General features: G+C 30.0%; 4 protein-coding genes and 1 non-coding gene across 7 annotated transcripts; 4 read left to right on the top strand and 1 right to left on the bottom strand.

The window, feature by feature from the left end:
- The first annotated feature begins 209 nt into the window (after nt 1–209).
- On the top strand, nt 210–1,773 carry LOC117236772 (soma ferritin-like). Its single transcript, XM_033500014.1, has 3 exons — nt 210–437; nt 599–823; nt 1,245–1,773. The coding sequence occupies exons 1-3, from the start codon at nt 279–281 to the stop codon at nt 1,428–1,430; spliced, it is 570 nt and encodes a 189-aa protein (XP_033355905.1). The 5' UTR covers nt 210–278; the 3' UTR covers nt 1,431–1,773.
- On the top strand, nt 1,050–1,121 carry Trnaa-cgc. Its single transcript has one exon. It is a non-coding gene; the product is annotated as a tRNA-Ala (tRNA).
- A 132-nt stretch (nt 1,774–1,905) lies between the features above and the next one.
- On the top strand, nt 1,906–3,141 carry LOC117236770 (soma ferritin-like). Its single transcript, XM_033500011.1, has 4 exons — nt 1,906–2,040; nt 2,116–2,323; nt 2,424–2,615; nt 2,684–3,141. Exons 1-4 carry the CDS (start codon nt 1,964–1,966, stop codon nt 2,966–2,968), a joined length of 762 nt encoding a protein of 253 aa, XP_033355902.1. The 5' UTR covers nt 1,906–1,963; the 3' UTR covers nt 2,969–3,141.
- A 188-nt stretch (nt 3,142–3,329) lies between these two features.
- On the top strand, nt 3,330–10,975 carry LOC117236761 (uncharacterized protein MAL13P1.304-like). Of its 3 annotated transcripts, none has more exons than XM_033499979.1 (7): nt 3,330–3,898; nt 4,168–7,865; nt 7,932–9,022; nt 9,112–9,390; nt 9,482–10,096; nt 10,232–10,369; nt 10,527–10,975. In XM_033499979.1, the coding sequence occupies exons 1-6, from the start codon at nt 3,670–3,672 to the stop codon at nt 10,332–10,334; spliced, it is 6,015 nt and encodes a 2,004-aa protein (XP_033355870.1). In that variant the 5' UTR covers nt 3,330–3,669; the 3' UTR covers nt 10,335–10,369; nt 10,527–10,975. The 3 variants fall into 3 exon arrangements, with proteins under 3 accessions (XP_033355870.1, XP_033355868.1, XP_033355869.1); XM_033499977.1 differs by having other exon boundaries at nt 4,147–7,865; XM_033499978.1 differs by having other exon boundaries at nt 4,147–7,865; nt 10,232–10,374.
- A 47-nt stretch (nt 10,976–11,022) lies between these two features.
- Nucleotides 11,023–11,898, bottom strand: LOC117236773 (cytochrome c oxidase subunit 6B-like). Its single transcript, XM_033500016.1, has 2 exons — nt 11,384–11,898; nt 11,023–11,278 (listed from the first exon to the last, which is right to left on the bottom strand). Exons 1-2 carry the CDS (start codon nt 11,632–11,634, stop codon nt 11,095–11,097), a joined length of 435 nt encoding a protein of 144 aa, XP_033355907.1. The 5' UTR covers nt 11,635–11,898; the 3' UTR covers nt 11,023–11,094.
- Between the last annotated feature and the right edge of the window lie 17 nt (nt 11,899–11,915).

Raw genomic sequence — 11,915 nt, 5'->3', positions numbered from 1 at the left:
ATTATAAGTAATAATTAAACATATGGAATAATAATTCAATCAATTCAAAACATAAAAAGAAAAAAATAACAATCTGTAACAAACATGTTTATCACAACGCCGCGAAACGCTAAATCATTATATAACATTAAATTTTTTAATTTGTTATGTTTGTATTCAAGGTCAATTTTGAACATGAAATCAATAAAATGTGTACAGCGCGCTTGCGTGTGCCACAACTGCGCATCATTTGCTCGCAGTCGGTACATCGTGAAGGTCCGCGAAATTAGTGTTATTATATGGTGCCTTTATATTTGCGCTCTACTTTGACGAAATTAACTACAATGAAATCGAACATCATGGATCTGGTTAGACAAAATTTTCACAAAGACTGTGAGCAAGCGATTAATAACCAAATCAATTTGGAATTGTTCTCGAGTTACGTCTATCTGTCTATGGTTAGTCAATATATCGATTAAGTGGCTATTCTAGACGTTGAATTTTCTTTAGCAATAAAATTTAAATAAAAAGAAACATCTTATTTCCTATACCATTATTTTCATCATGAATACTTTCTGTGTTTTTATTTCATGTTCTATTATCGTGATTATTTTTGTAGGCATATTACTTCGATAGATGCGACGTAGCTTTACCAGGGCATTATACGTATTTCAAAAAAGCTTCAGACGAAGAAAGAGAACACGCCATGAAATTTATGACTTATCAAAACAAGAGAGGTGGCAGCATCACTCTGGCACCTATTGAAAACCCGCCAAAAAATGACTGGATCAGCGCTCATGACGCTATGACGGAAGCATTGAAGCTAGAGAGACAAGTTAATGAGGTATGTATGTTTATTAAAATTTTATTTCAAATGTAATAATTGTTATTAGAATAGAAAAGTAATTTTATACAAAATTATATGAAAATAATATTCCTATATACATTTTGATTATGTCTTATTTCTTTAGAATGTACGAAATACTTTCAATTATAGTTTAATTCCATTGATATTTTTAATATATCAACTTATTCTCCTTTATAGATTCTTAATACCCGTTCTTTTAAGTGGGGGTGTAACTCAGTGGTAGAGTGTCCGCTTCGCATGCGGAAAGTCCTGGGTTCAAATCCCAGCTCCTCCAATCTGATTTTTTTTTTCTTTATAAATTTGTAACATGAACATTTTGCAGTAATAAAATGTAATGTTGTTTTTTAGTGAAATATAAAGTATATAAATATTTTTATAAATATTTTATCATTTTCAGAGTCTTCTCCAAATACACGCCTTAGCGACTCGACACAACGATCCAAACTTGTTAGATTTCCTTGAAACCGAGTATCTGAAAGAACAAGTAGACTCCATCAATGAACTTGCCAACCACATAACAAAATTAGAAAGAGTTGGCGATGGTGTAGGAGTACATATCATCGACCAAGAACTTGGGGAATAAAACGCCCTTTTAAAAATTTAACACTATTATTGTAGTAAAAACGTCAACATACTATGCATGGACAGAGAATGAGCAAAAAATTGTACATTACACAATACTAATGTGAAAAATAAATACAGTATTTTAATTTCTATTGCTAAAATAAATATATATGAACTTGTATAATTTTGAAGTGTTGTACATTTCTGCATCAAATTACAAATACTTCCAAAAAGTATTAGTAACAAATTCATTTCGGATTGAATCTACATCTTTTACCATGTTAAGAAGTGTGACAAACGTTATATATATTGTACAACGTAGTGCTAACTTTGAGCGCAATAAAGCTTGGCAATCCTGATTATATATAGTTTCTATTTTTGTTTCAAAAACATTTATGCGTGATATCGAAAATAAATTGCGAATCGATAATATGACATATGACATAACATACAAATAAAAATGAAAATTTTTTAAAGAATAATTTTTACAATTGACGAAGTTCTTTATATCAAGAAATGTGTATGTAAATTGTTTGTAACTAAAGATAAATCATGTTAAAATTGCGTAGTGATAAAAAAATTCTTAGTGATGTTTTCAACTCGTTTGTTCGACAATTATATACTAAAGAGTAAGTTTGTAACTTTTATTTATGAAAGAATCTAATATTGAGTATAATTCGAAAATGTAAGTAATCTTTTTGAAGAACTAAACTCTACAAGGGAATATGTAAACCAAAACTATTTCTTGCCAAATTTTTGGCAACCTCCTGCAAGGATGAATTTTGCATTGATAAACCTACGAAATGGCCAAGTGGAAAACCGGCCAATTTTAAGTTTCATCAAGAAACTGAAACTATATTAAACGAACAAATAAATACGGAACTGAAAGCTTTCTATCATTATTTGTCCATGGTGAGATAAAAAATAGAACTATTTGTTTCTTAAAAAGATAAATAAATATATAGTTTTTTTAATAGTATTATCTTTAATGTAAATCGGTTATTTTCTATAGGCTGCATACTTCGGGCGCGCAGATGTAGCATTGCCTGGCTGTGAATCATTTTTCATGCAAATGCATCACGAGGAACATGAGCATGCTATCAGATTCCTAAATTACGTCAAAATGCGCGGGGGTCTTGTAAATTTATGTCCAATACAACCTCCTTCCGACCAAGATTGGAAATGTCCATTGCACGCTTTTAAAGTAAATAATTAAAAGAAAGAATTAAGTATTCTCTTTTAATAATATGCATGGTTATTAAATTTGTTTAGACAGCATTGACTTTGGAATTAGAGGTAGCTGAAAAACTAGTAGCAGTAAATGCTGTTGCGGAAAAACATGGTGATTTAAATGCTAGTGATTTTATTGTTACCGGCTTTATGGAAGATCAGATGAAGAGTGTGAATGAAATGGGAAGATTTGTAGCTGTCCTGTCTGGTATCGGTGATCAATCATTAGCACGCTTTATATTTGATAAAGATTTACTTGAACATTACGTTCAACCAAAATTTAATATTCTTCGTTCAAAACTGCGACCAAATAGTACTGACAAGTAATATTTCCGCTTTCTTATGTCATATAGTATATGATATATCATGTTTATATTTAATTTGAAATAACAATATATGTACATGTCAATTACATTATAGGGAAAGTGAAAAGCCGATACAATACTTGAAGTATTACGATAAAAATACTTGAAAAATATTAATAAAAAGATCATTTTTCAAACAGTGTATAACAATTTAATAAAATTTCACTTACAAAAAAAAGTAGAATTTTCCGTATGATAATAAATTAATAAAAAATGTGAATATGAGTTTGCTCAAAGATTAATCGCTTCGTTTTCATGTAATGTAATCGTTTGTGTAATTTTAGAACACACCGAATCAGTGAATAATGAAAACCAACTGTTTCGTATCATGCATTGAAAACGACTTAGCATGGCAGAACTATTACATGCATTTAGTTGTGAAGATAAAGTTGCAATAAAAACGGATGTTTTAGTGACTAAGTAATTTCTCTTTGTCTAAATTAAATACGGTATTCGGGATTATTTAAATTTTTTATTCGTTATATTAAAGGATTTTAATCGCGGTATTATTTATAATATAGTGTAGTGCGAGTGTTAGATTTAGATCGGTAAAAAAATCACAATTATTGTTAATACGTAATTAACCCTAATTTTCATGAAACAATTTTGTATTATTACGAATGGACGCGAGTAATTGTTCATGGTTCGAGGGTAAGTTCAAGAATGGCTAGCGATTTGTCGAGTGAGTGTACGGAAACAGTTGGTGTGTTAGATGAGAAAGAAGAAGGTGAGATATCCTTGGAAGATGTAAGTTCTTCCGAGGAAGGACATTTAAATTACGGATATGGCACTAAAATTTCTCATTGTTCAAATTTTCTGTCGACTCAACAAAATGCAACGTGCTGTACGGCTCCTGCCAAGTTTTATCCTTCCAAGGGTTCTAATAGAAGAGGTAAATTAAATAATATAGTGTTTTTTTAATACTTTTAACTCCATATTGTTTATATTGTTTATATTGTTATGAAAAATAAGTTTGAAATAAAATTCAATTTTCTTTTATTAAATATGAATATTAAAAAAATATATTTTTAATATTTTGGGATATAATTTGTGTAAAATGTATTTCTATTTGATAACATATTGAACCTTTCTATACCCAATGTATTATTATTCTCGACATATCATGTTCTAATCAAGTAGAAGTTGACCTTATTCTACAAGATGCAGTCCAGGGCAAAGAAAATCTTCATCAAATGAAAGAATCAGGATGCATTGGAACAAAACATACAGCTTCTACACTTCAAGAAAAAAATGACGACCTTGTGCCTATTTCAAGTGACAGTGATATGGAAATTGTTGGTCTTGCAGATAATTCTAAACAAATTATGATACGTTCTCCTTCCAAAAACAGAAAGAAAAAAAAGAAGAAAAAGAAAAGAAATCGTATACTTTCATTGGATAATCTAGATTCTTCGGCTACTGCAGATGTATCTAAGAAAGAATGCGCTAGTATAGTAAAAGATGATACGACAAAAAATACTTCTAGGTCACATCACAGAGAAATGAGTCCTATTCATAGAAGAAGTAGATCAAGAATAATTCTAAGATCACCACCCAAAAGACATAGATCTCTTATAAAAACAAGATCTCCTTTTAGAAGATCAAAATCGCCAATTACTCGTACTAGATCACCAGTGACAAGGAGGTCTCCAAGAAGACTTAAATCTCCTAAAAGATCACCATACAGATCTTCAACAAAGACAATGCCTCGGAAAACGTCACATATTGACTTAAAATCATCCCATAATTATACTGATACTACACATAAATTACTAAAAAAAGTCAGAAAATTAGATTCAATGGGAACTCATTCATTAGAAGAAACTTTAAATAAAAATAAAGAGCATGCATCTTCATTAAAAGAGAAGTTAACAAATATGATGAAAAGTGCTTCTAACAATAATACTGATTTGACAAATTCTTCAAAAGGAAAATCTATAAAGGATATAAATAAAAAGGAATCTAATGATGCAGATGATGAAGAAGATTTGGCATTATTAAGGCAGAAAGCTCTTGAAACAAAACAAAATAAATCAAATAAACAAAATGAACAGCTAAAGACTGAAACTATAAAACATGTGAGTGCAAATATGAATGATGATCAAGATGAAGAAGATTTGGAATTAAGAATGATTGCACTTCGTTCTGCTGTATTAAAAAAACATCAGAATAGAATTCAAAAGGGAATTCAATTGGGGAAGTCTAAGAAATCTAATAGCTTTCGTAGTGAAAGTCCATTTACTCAAAGCTTTTTAGATAGCATTCCTATACCTGGAGAGGAAAATTCTGCATCACCACCTCATACTCCATTCCCTGTAAATGAAAGTGATCATACAGAGGATATGGAATTAGATACATATGTTGAAAAAGAAAAAGAAAAATTACCATATTCTCCAACAGACAAAATTACTGCCAATATATCTGTGGATACAGAATTGTTGGGTATTCAACCATCTGATGTATCGTGCATCTCTCTTAATGGAGCAAATAATAGTGCAAATTTTAATACATCTATAACAAGTAATCAGGATGATCAAAAATCTTATCAGGAGAAAATTGTTGAAAATCGAAGTTTTTTGCCAAATATTGCATATTATGCACAATCACAAAATCCATTATGTGCTACAAATGCAAATATACAATATTCATCAACTGACTTAACAGAAACTTTTAAATCAGATTTTATGAAAGTACATCATTCTCATTTAAATGTATCTTCTTATGAAAATACATGTGCTACTGTTAAAAGCAATCATACTTCTGAAGTTTTAGATATTAATTCGATCCAAGAAATGCCTTATTCTCCAACTGACACTCCTGTATATGATCCTGATTTATCACATGCTCTTCCACAAGCTCTTGGTCCACTAACTATCTCAAATTCTTCCTTAGTTTCTTTAGAATCATATACTTCTAATACATGTGGAAATAATGAACAATATAATAATGTATCAACAAATCAACATACACAAAGTACAAAACAAGTAGACAATGTAAATGAAGATGAACAATTAAGTAAAGCAGAAACATTTTCATTGGATCCAATTCTTAGGTCTAATACAAGTTATCTTATGGAATCAATATCTCCTAGTAGTTCAATGATAACAATTGATGATCTTCCTGAAACTGAAGCAGATGTAAATCTATTAACTGATACTTTCAAAAACATAAAAACTTCAGAGTACATTCCAGATATATCAAATAATGTTAAAGACAAAATATCAGAACCGCTTTATATGAAGGGATTACCAGATGTTACCAAAGATACAAATAAAATACCAACATTAATTAATAGAACACTAGTTCCAGCACCAATTTTGAAAACAAACAAACAATTGCAACTGCCACTACCAACTAGAAAGAATGCATTACAACAAGAACCTACATTCAAAAGTGCAGAAATGCAGCCAGTTGTTATTAATAAAGAAAGTAGTACAAAGATAAATGCTTCCTTTAAACCTATAAAATTAATGTCCTTTTCACAAAAGTCACATTCTATTTTAACTATACCAACTGCATTTCATGAAGATGTAACTAATGAAATATCTACAGATAAATCATCTCATATCTCACTAGTAGAAAGTAATCCCAGTGAAACTCTGGCACAAAATAATATAATTACAAGCCCAAATAATACAGGTGATATTAAAATTCTAACACAAAAGAAAAAGAAACTGCTTAAAAGGGGATTAAAAAGAAAAAGTGCTGCATCATTAATTGCAAAAAAACACAATACATTATGTACAAACGATGATAATTTAAATACTGTAGATAAGCAAATATGTAAATCAGATCAAGTTCTTTATGCAGATAATAAACAAAATCAAAAAGAAACGCAGACACGAATGGACGAGACAGATTGTGTCCATATATGTACGTCAGAAATGTCCAAAAATATTGATGATAAACTAAATAAAATTTCTGTAGAAACTAATGAAGATAAAATACAGAGAAGTAATAATTCATCTAATGATACATCAGCACAAGAAAAGAGTACAGAAGACAGAAGACAAAGTCTTGATGAAGATGAAGATGCATTAAGGGCAATTTTATTAGCTTCTTTGCCAAAACGAACAAAAATCACTAACAGTTGTTCCAATTCAGTTGCGCTTACAACAACAAGTGCTACATCTGCTGTATCAAATCAAACTGTATCAAATATGGTATTATCTACAGTTAATAATTTACCAACTCCACATATAAATTTATGTGGTTCTGAAAACGATAAAAATCAATCAAATGCCGGAGAGAAAATATATAATGTTACACAGAAAAGTTTATCTCTTGAAAGTATTAAGGCTTCAAACACAGTAATTGGAAGAAAAAGATCAATTCCTATAACAAAAAGTCCACAGAAGAAATTTATAAAAAGAATTTCAATTCCTGCAAGTACAAAAGTTGTAAATAATGCGAAAAAATACCAAAATACAATGATTCAAAAGAGATTAAATTTACAAAGAGCTACAATTTATAACAAGCAAAAAATTGCAGAAAATGAAGTTCTGTCTAAAATGAAATCTAATGACAGTAAATGGTCTGCTAATACAAAGGCATTGTCCGATACACAAAGGATTGTTATAAATTTAGAGTCTGATACAGAAAGTGATTCTGAATCTGAATGGCAAAAGAGTACAGCTGCTTCTTCAGCACATACTGTCACAATAGAAAAACATCAACCAGCAATAAATCCTACAGCAGAGTTTGAAAAAAATTTAGATCAATTTTTACGTGCAGTACGGAAAAAACAAGAATCTATGGCAGCTGCAAGACCAACTGTAATATCACAAACATCTAAGAAAGATGCAGTATTAGTAACAAAACCAGAAAAATCAAATTCATCCAATCTACAAACACCACTGGTAAGAATACTACAACAAAATATTCTATCATATATGAAATATTTAATTATTTGACTATTTTTACAGGCTGTTCGTCATTTACCTGCATCTCAGCAAGAGGAATATCGACGGTTAAAACAACAAATTTTAGAACGCGAGAAGCTGAAGCTACATAAAACAATAGAAAACAACAGTTTAATAAAAAATAAAAATATGGAAGTATCTTCAAAACCTATATCATCCAATAGCTCAAGTAAAGAGTCATATGCGAAACTACATTATACAATACCCTCAAAAAGTCAAAGTATAAGTACACAACAATTAAATAAGGAAAATTGCTCTAAAAATTTAGCAGATTCAGTAAAAAGTACCACTATATCAACGAGCAACATTCAGTCATGTATCAGCAAAATGTATGATGTTGATAAACAAGAACATACAGATCCAACTCAAACAAAAGCACTAACAAAGTCAATAATAAATAATATATCTGTATCTGCTGAAAGTAGTCCAAATAATATTGGAAACAAAGCAGTTGGAAACATGCAACCGACGAATATATCGCGAAAGAGTCCAACGAAAGCAAAAACTTCACCTAGCTTAAAAATTTTATCTACAGATGAAGTAAATCGAAAATATGTACAGGTACAAGTAAAAAATGATACAAACGATCGAGTGGTAACAATAAATGATAAAGTGACCTTAAATAACGAAACAATAATCGATCGAAGTGAAAATATTTCTGGAAATAAAAATAGCAGTAATAAAAATATATATGATAATAATATAAATCAACTTTCATGTCCTACAAAGGAAGACATTGTTTCTAATAATACTCCATTTGGTAATAACAATACAGTGGACTCAGATACATCGACTATTATTTTATCAAGAACACCTCAAAGTTGGAATGAAAGTCTTAATACATCTGAATCTACAATATATCTTCCACAATGTCAGGAAGATACATTATTGACTTCAAGTACAAAAGATAAATATGACATCCATTTTCTATCGCCCAAAAACAATATATCACCAAAAGATATAAGAAGCGTAGAAGAAAATTGGGAAGAAATTAAAAAAGATGTCAAGACAGAGCTAAATACTCTTATTAATCTTTCACGCGCGGAACAAGAACAACGTTTAATAGATACAGAACAAGAATTAGTTATGAAACGGTAACCAACTTTCCAATGAAAATTCATTAATATCCATTAATTTTTAGTGTATTTCTATATAGTAATTTATTCATTTCTTGATAAAACAGCTATACAATCTTAGATGATTTGGCGAAGATGTCGCAAAATCTTCGTCAGTGGCATATGGAAAGAGATCTACAGACGAATTTAGCGGCTGAAGTCAAAAAGCTCAGGGAACAGCTCAAAGTTGCTGAAGAAAGATTACAAGTGCAACGTAATCGTATTAATAATATAGGTCCAAAAGTAGTAGAAGCTCGCGGAAAAATCAATGCAGGTCGCCAAAAATGCTATAAACTCGCAATTATTTGTACAAACTTGGGAAATAGAATTGTAGGAAGAGATTATAAGTAATATATTAATAGAATCATTACTATTAATCTTCAAATCACTGTGAACACAAAATATAAATATTTCTAATTCTTTCACTGTATCTTCTAGGATACCTGAAGCTGGAGCACAACTTTTAGATAATAGATTGAAAGAAGTAGCTAATCACACGCGGCAACTTTCCCGGAAAAAAGTACCATCTATTGACATTTCCGACATATACGAATTATCAAAATTGGAAGAAACAACTGTGTCTAGTGCATGTACAGAAATTTGTCAAAGTGACACTCTGGAAGAATCCAATACAACAATTTTAAACGAAAATGAATCTCCAATAAAATCTAATGAAATTAGAAAAACTGTACACAAAGAAGTTACTACAGTAAATGTAAGTGATACAGATAAGAAAAAAAATATAGTATTAAATAATTGTGCTCCAAGCATTAATGAAGAAAGTACACCTACACAAAACAACCATGAACAAGAAGTATCTACTGAACAAACAAACTTAAGTGATAATCCTGTTCCTACTACTGGTGTGCTTAACTCGCAAGATGCTCAAAAGCTGGATAATGAGGTAGTGGTACCAGAAAATAATGTAATAAGGTCTACAACTTTAGAAGCGGGCAGTAAAAGGAGGAATGCTACGAGACTTGAAGGGGAACTTTCAACGAAAAAAACACTTTTACCTTATGAATCAATATTAACACACTTTAAGGTACCAAGGTGGGTTTTTGCTCTCTAAATATTTCAATAATATAGGATATTTATTTCTAAATAAAAAATATACAGTGTTCTTCTAATTTAACTTTCACAAAAATTTCGAGTATTTTTTTTGTTGTTTTTATCATTCTTAACCAGGAACACGAATCCCAATGGCATCCTTTGTCCATACGAACTGATGGGAACATGCAGTGATGGAGATTGTCAATTTATTCATCAAACAGGGAGCCAAACCAAGTAGCATTTAGCTACCAAAATGGCATTGTTAAAATATACGTAAGGTGGTTTTAATCTTTATTCATAAGATTCAGAGGACATTAAAAAATAAAAATCAAGATTTTTATTGAAAGTGATCACACTTTATTATAATCTATTAACTTCTAAATTCCAACAATTTTTATTATGAGTAAATGTTATCACTTTACAATTACAGATACTACTATTTCTGAGAATGCAAAATCCCACATAGATGGAAGCTGTTAACAAGCAGAAGTAACACCCGAAGATGGTAAGTTATCTTCATCACGGCAAGAGTTTGTGCACAAATTAAAGTAGCAATTTTATTATATAAAGATCATAAATTTTAAAAAAAGCAAAATTTTTAATACTGTGCTATTTCAAGCTTCTATTCTAACGAAAATTTAAAGAAAATTTGCTGCAAGTGTTTATTTTTTACATATGTAAAAAGTGTCATATATGAACTGCAAGTAACTAGTGTGATTAATGTAAAAGAGAAAGAAGATATTGTTGACCGATTGTTGAAGGCAGCCGAATGACTGGCCAACGTCGGGCATTGCAACAAATATTCATTTCATACTTCTATATAAGTTACCTCATAAAAGTCTTGTACCTGTATAATAAAAGATTAATATTTTTTTCTAATTGCGAGTTTATTTATTTTTAAACTTAAGTTTATATCCCTTAGCCATAGAAAACAATATACAATCTTCCTAAACTCTATATTTGTTACTAGGAAATTTCCCTTGATTTTTATATTTGCGTTAGATTAATTTGTCCTTAACCCTAAGTTCATCCCATCGACTAATCCATTCCCTTGGACATATAGATGTAAAGACTTGTTTAAACCAAGTGCATACGTCTGATCCCTCTCCTAAAGTACGCTCGCAACGATAGAAATCATGGTACATTACCCAACAGCGTAATGTTTGATTTTGTTGTTGAAATCTAAATAACAATATTACAAATTACTTTAATTCAGAATATGAAAAAGATCAATTTTAATCATATTATAGATGTCAGTTAACAGAAAAGTAACATAGTAAAACAAACCTTGGATCTTCACCAGGAAATACAAATCGTACATGTCTTTTTTTGTCTTCCTGTTTAAGACATGGATCATCTTCGTCTACAGTTATAGTTATCTTTTTCTTCGGTTTTCTTTCATCTGTTGCGATATTATCAATCATTAGATTTGTATCATTCGTATCATACGTATTATCTTCATCTCTTTTCTGAGAAGTAGTTTTCATTTCAACTGAAATATTAATTTTATTATTTTCATTGTTTTTATCAGAATCCATTATATTTTATATCCATAACTTAATTCATGTACATAAATAAAATATACTATTTATAATAAATTAATTTATAATAAGCGTACAATGAATTACGCGAAACGAATAATACATGAGACAGAAAATTAATAGAGACGTGAATGTCGATTAGAGTATACTTTATTTTATTGTGACAATTCAGATTTTTTGAACATAATAAATAAAAATAGAAATTTGAAAATGTAGAACTCCCTCTATGTGGGCAAACGTTTATTATCAATTACTTAGTTGCTTACGAAGAATTATAT

Source organism: Bombus vosnesenskii, unplaced genomic scaffold (genome assembly GCF_011952255.1).
Source record: "Bombus vosnesenskii isolate JDL3184/JDL3185 unplaced genomic scaffold, Bvos_JDL3184-5_v1.1 scf7180000013352, whole genome shotgun sequence".
Classification (NCBI taxonomy): domain Eukaryota; kingdom Metazoa; phylum Arthropoda; class Insecta; order Hymenoptera; family Apidae; genus Bombus; species Bombus vosnesenskii.
Note: the sequence above shows the minus strand (reverse complement) of the source record. Positions and strands in the feature narration are given on the sequence as shown.